The following is a 6,269-nucleotide window of genomic DNA, read 5'->3' on the forward strand; positions in this document are numbered from 1 at the left end:
AGGCCGGAGACACGTATCTTGCACCTCAACCTGCCAGAAAAATTGCGGATTGCGATGGGAGAATCGTGACCCTTACTTCCAATTTTTGAAACACTAGTGTTCTGTTGAGGGCTGTTGTTCAGGTTTCCAAGGTGGGCAGTACTGCCTAAACTCCAAATAATACAACACCCACAAAGCCAGCGTCTCAGTTTAAAGATGTAACTTTTATTTAGATGAGCGGCTGCGGGAGAGCACCAAAGGGTCAGGGCAGCTCTGAAATAGAATAGCTCGACCAATGAAAATCTGACATATACAATTCAAAACAAATCAATTATAGGTTTTTCTTATCAATTAGTCCTGCCTTTCATTAGCTTTAACTCAATCATCTTCAATATACATAAATCTGCAATAATATCTGTCATATATCTTAGCCAATCGAATCTTACCCTCTGGCATAATAGCATTTTATTAGTTGTCGAATCCAGAAGCTAAGTCCTGTCTTGGCTGACCACACTTCCCACGTTGCCTAGTAACCTCAGATTCTAGCTCAAAGTTCAAATGAGTGTTCCCATGAGTTCCTCTGTAGGTCAGCGCCAAACCAGATTAACATATGACTCCACGTCTGGACATGCATCCATCTTATCTGGACAATGAATTAACCCTGTTCATGAAATATGTTCTAAGTGTGTACTCCATCCAAAACTTTACTGATAAATCTTGCATAATGTCAAGGTATAAACATTCTCTTAGACTGTGGCTTGCCCATGATGCTTCCAGCAAATTGCTCTTGGCTAAATCATAGAACCCTACAGTGCAGATAGAGGCCCTTCAGCCCATCGAGTCTGCACTGACCACAATCCCACCCAGGCCCTACCCTCATATCTCCACATATGTTACCCACTAATGCCTCTAACCTACGCATCTCAGGACACTAAGGGGCAATTTAGCATGGCCAATCAACCTAATCCCCACATCTTTGGACTGTGGGAGGAAACTGGAGCACCTGGAGGAAACCCACGCGGTCATGAGGAGAATGTGCAAACTCCACATAGACAGTGACTTGAGCCGGGAATCGAACCCAGGACCCTGGAGCTGTGAAGCAACAGTTCTAACCACTGTGCTACCGTGCTGCCCTAAAATGAACAATATACCTTAAAAAATATATTAATACATTTAAAATATCAGCATGTGTTTTAAAATCATAATCACTTGTTTAAATCACTTACGGCATCTCATATGTATAAACTGCTTTCTTGTTAGCTCATAAGCCTGTATCAAAGAACCCTACAGTGTAGAAAGAATTCATTCAGCCCATCAAGTCTGCACTGACCACAATCCCACCCAGGCTCTTACCCCCATATCACTACATATTTTACCCACTAATCCCTCTAACCTATGCATCTCAGGACACTAAGGGGCAATTTTAGCATAGCCAATCAACCTAATCTGCACTTCTTTGGGCTGTAGGAGGAAACCGGAGCACCCAGAGGAAACCCATGCAGACACAAGGAGAATGTGCAAACTCCACACAGACAGTGACTCAAGCCAGGAATCCTTGGAGCTGTGAAGCAGCAGTGCTAACCACTGTGTTACTGTGCTGCACATTATTAAAAGTCATTTAACCTAATGCTGGCAGTTCTATCAGTGCCTTAACGGCTTAAAAATCTTATTAACCTATTAGGGTTCTCACGCTTAGGGGGACTGAGAAATTTGGACACATATGCCAATTCAGGACAAAAGAATACTAAGAGAGTTGGAAAACATGGAGCTGAATCCTTGCTGAAATACCTGAAAGGAAGCCTTTTTCTAAAGGATAATTGGAAAACAGGGAGTTAGATCCTTGCTAAACAGTTGAGGGAAAACATTGTATGAAAGAAGGTTGTAAAATTTGTTTTTTGGGTGTGGAGTTTGGAATTACCCATGTAACAATCATAGAATCATACACTAGAATAGAAGGCAGATTTCAGGAGAAATCCATAGAAGATCAACTGAGTGGCATCTGCCACAGGATTTCAGAGTGGGGTGTTGTCTGACCACAATTAGTCCTTCTGGTCACAGAGACTATGACCGGAATTCTACTGATCTGCTTGCCATGGGAATTGGAATGGCCAACAGGGAGAGCATGGGAAGGTCTGTTGACCTCAAGCAGGATTTTTGATTTTGGAATGAGCGAGGCCATAAAATCCTACTCTATCTGTTTATTGAGAACATTATAGCACAAGATGTATTTTGTAATGTGTTATCCTTTAAGTCTACATTTGTGAAGATAAGTGGGAGTGAAGGAGTATTGTGGCCAAATTTTTAATGTTTAATAAATGTTTTTTGATGTCAAAAGCTAACTGGTAGCCCTGTGACTCGATCCATCCATGTTTTCTAAAAAAAATTATGGTGTTTTAAGCCAGTGTTCTATTTTGGGATCTTCCCGTCCAGTTATGACATCAGCTGGGATTGTAACACCTATTATAATTCAATTAATGAATGCATGCCACCTATTTTTCCTTCATGTGCAACTGGTCCGAATTAAACTTAATCTGCAATTATTCATCTGTCAATGTACATATTGCATCCAAATTATTTGTAATTTCCGAGCAGCCTGTTTTGATTAATTTGCGTTTCACAGTCCAAACCATTGATAGAAGTTAAAGAAAAAAGAATTTGACTTGCTTGCAACTGAAATCGGGATCGCCAGAATGGAAATTATTTGGAAAAGAGAAATTGGCATTTTGCAAATATTTACTTCTATGTTCTGTGTTGGCTTTGGGTACATCACAAACGAATTGTAAATACATCCAACATTAAGATTAACAAACATTCCCTAGTAGTACACAAATCTACAGATACCTCAATAACAATGTTAAATTTCTCTATCTTCTATTAGTTGTTTTTTTAAAAAAAAATTCTCAGCATATGGCTGATGTTGACAAAGCCAAAATTCATTGCCTACGTCTAATGACAACAGTCCTTTCGAACTACTGCAGCCCACACGGTGAGGCAGGCATTTTGGCCAAAGTTAACAATAACTTTAGCTAATAAAGTTTGAGAGAATTTACATCTGATTCTATATCATTTTCTTTGATGTGTAGAGGTTAATGGTTTCAGAGTAACTGACACTACGTATCAATCCCCGAAAGGAGCGGGCTTTCTTCATTATACTCGGCTGTTTTCAATGCAGTACGAAGTTTATGCCAGAACAAGGCCGTCTCCTCTTGATGCTTAGGCCACTGCAAATACGTTGTCTTTTTCACCAGTTTCCTCATCCTGTGATATGGGGAAAGTTGGTCTGGAGGTATGTCCTCCAAAAAAACCAAAATCAGTACATCTAGCCTTTCATCAAAAAGCCGAAAGCTTGCTACCTGGATTTCTCTGGAACACCATTCACTCTCTAAATAGTGGCGACTGATTACACAGATCGTTTTCCTACTCTGATAGATGTTGTCCACAATATTGTCGATGATCGGTCTCCCGGGTTCGAAATCTCGATGGTGGAGACATAAGGTCCATTCATTGTTGCCTTCTAGATTTGGCAACAGTTGGTTCAATACCCAATGTTCATCTTGCGTGTTATAGGAAATAAAAGCATCGTATTTGTAGTGTTCCTTCCGGCCTCTCTTACGATTATCATAAATTAATGCCAATAGGAGGTAATATGCATATATAACATGCCACCTCCAAAAATGATAGGTAAAACTTACTAATATTGTCATTATTACAACTGTGGATGATGAAATGTAGAGCAAAAACTCAAAATGGACAACGCAAGAGTTCGAATTAAAATCAACCAGTTTCATTCCTTTAAGATTGGGTGGGTAAGAACATGTGATCCGATCGAAGTAGATCACTTGAGTTTTATTGTCAGATAGAGACCAGTTTTGGAACCAAGAATTATCACACGCACACATGAAAGGGTTATCTCTGAGGTCCAAAAATGTGAGTGATGGCATTGCTTCGATATGCGTTAAATTTACAAGACCAATTTGATTACCCCTAGCCCTGAGGAGTTTCAAATTGACCAACCTTGCATCCTTCAGAAAGTCCAGATTCTGCAATTCAACTTTATTGAGATGAAGTTGGACTAAGGCGGGTAGATGCAGTAACAAACTGAAATTAATGGACTTGAAAGCATTGTTGCTCAAGTCCAAGAAAGAAATATTTGGCGCATAGTAAAAGGTATCAGAATCAATGTAACTAATGACAATATTTCCTGCGTGCAACTCTTTCAAAGCATTTAACCCTTCCAGGAGGTTTACAGGGAAATGCTGGAGGCCGTTATGAGCCTGGCTATTTAAGGAGAGGTGGCGCAGGAACTTGAGCGAAGTAAACGGTGCGCTGTCTAGCTTCTTTGAAGATGGATATCTGAGACAGTTGTCAAACAGTTGAAGTTCTTCCAAGGACTCAACTGGTGAAAATACATGGTCTTTCAGAATATCAGCCGTCAGCCTGTTAGATCCCAAGAACAATTTTTTTAGATTTGAAAGGCCATCAAAACTCCCTTCATGCAGATAGGATATCTGATTGTCAATCAAATTAAGGTACTGCAGGTTCTGCAGATGATGGAAAGTGTGCTTCTCAATAAAATTCAGCTTGTTGCATCTAAGATTGAGAATTCTGAGCCTCTTCAGGCTGGACGAGAAGTTGGCTATTTCCAGCAGCTGATTCTCACCCAGCTGCAGTTCTGTCAATTGAAAAAGCCCGGAAAATGAAGATGATGCGATTCCAGTGATTTTATTTCCGACTAGAAGCAGATGTTTGAGTTTACCGAGGGTGGCGAAATCATGAGAATTGATACGGCCGATATGATTGAAACTGAGGTCCAGCGTTTCCAAATTGCGGGCACGCGAAATGGCATCAGGGACCACCGTTAGTTCATTGCTAGCAAGGGACAACAGTGTGAGAGCAAGCGAGTGGTTGAATGAAGAACTCGAGATATTGCTCAACTTATTCATTGATAAGTTTAAGACCTCTAAATGTACACATGACCTAAATATACCATCGCCATTTAAAGGGTCGAGGCTATTTTTGCTCAGGTTTAAAACTCTTAAGTTTTGGTGCAAAATGCAGATTTCCAACAGGAGGGGGCTTGTCGCCTGCAATTGCAGATTGTTTAATTCAATGTCTTCCAGTGACACATTCCTTATGCTTGCTAGGAGCGCCCGTATCTCAGGTGGGGGCATGTGAATTCCTCCTAAAGCTAATTTCTTCATGCCTTTTAAATATGATCCGTCTGCAACGTGCAGCGCGACCGACTGATTGCCCCCCACGGCCGAGAGATCCAGAGAGCGGAGACCACCCAGCACATCAGTCGTGACATTGCACAGAACCAAGGGGTTCTTTGACACATCCAAATCTTTGAGGGTTTTCGGCACAGAAGAGATGTCCTGGGTCGAGAAGTTAACCAACCTATTGTCTCCCAAGTACAATTTCTCTGCAGCAACGGCGTTAAACGCGCCCCTCGCTTTCTCCAAACGATTTAACCTGTTAGAATTTAAATTGATGGTTCGCACGTTCACCAGTCCGGCGAAAGCATCGGGGTCAATCTTGTGAATGTTGTTGTTGTTCACTAGCAACGTAGTGAGATTCCTCAGGCCGTTCAGCATGCTTTTCGTTAGTGTGGTCAACCTATTGTCACTCAGATCCAGATAATACAGACTCTTGAGCGGGCCGAAAGTCTCCTCCGCAATATCACATATTCTGTTCTTGGAGATGTTCAACACTTGCAGTTGCAGCAAGTGATCGAAGGTGGAATTCTGTAGCCTCGCTATTCTGTTTTCAGACAAGTCCAGGTTTTTTGTGGTGGCCGGAATGTAGCGTGGGACCCTGTCCAATTTCATCCTGTAACATAACACTTTCAGGTTCGTGCCATCAAGTAAGGAGCCATGCACTTGGCAATCGTACAACGAGAAACTCAAAACCTGCAGCCCTAGATCCCGATTAAAGGAAATTAACACCAGTATAAGTTTAGTGATATGCATGGTTAGCTCGGTGATCTGTGAATACATTCGGTCGAATTTACTTACTGCGTATGGCACTTCTGCAATTAAACTGAACCACTCCCCAAATCCTTACACTCGTTTAAGATTCTTACGGCCTTTTCTTCCGCATTTGAGGAGTGAGACAGAGCTGACTGTTTAAAATAACACGCCTTCACCATTCAAACAGTTGTTCTTCTGAAGTCTGATGATTACCCCAATAGGATATTCCTTTTGAAGGAACTAAATCCCACTGTGTATACATGTCATTTCGAAAATAACAGAATCCCTACAGTGTAGAAGGAGGCCATTCAGCCCATCAAG

The 6,269-nt window shown here is 41.4% G+C and overlaps 1 protein-coding gene across 1 annotated transcript; it reads right to left on the reverse strand.

Annotated features, from left to right (window-relative positions):
• Positions 1–220: 220 nt before the first annotated feature.
• Positions 221–6,018, reverse strand: tlr22 (toll-like receptor 22). Its single transcript, XM_080201621.1, has one exon. The coding sequence runs from the start codon at positions 5,973–5,975 to the stop codon at positions 3,090–3,092; it is 2,886 nt and encodes a 961-aa protein (XP_080057747.1). The 5' UTR covers positions 5,976–6,018; the 3' UTR covers positions 221–3,089.
• Between the last annotated feature and the right edge of the window lie 251 nt (positions 6,019–6,269).

The sequence above is a fragment of the Carcharhinus amblyrhynchos genome, chromosome 13 (assembly GCF_965287045.1).
Source record: "Carcharhinus amblyrhynchos chromosome 13, sCarAmb.v2.hapA, whole genome shotgun sequence".
Taxonomy (NCBI): domain Eukaryota; kingdom Metazoa; phylum Chordata; class Chondrichthyes; order Carcharhiniformes; family Carcharhinidae; genus Carcharhinus; species Carcharhinus amblyrhynchos.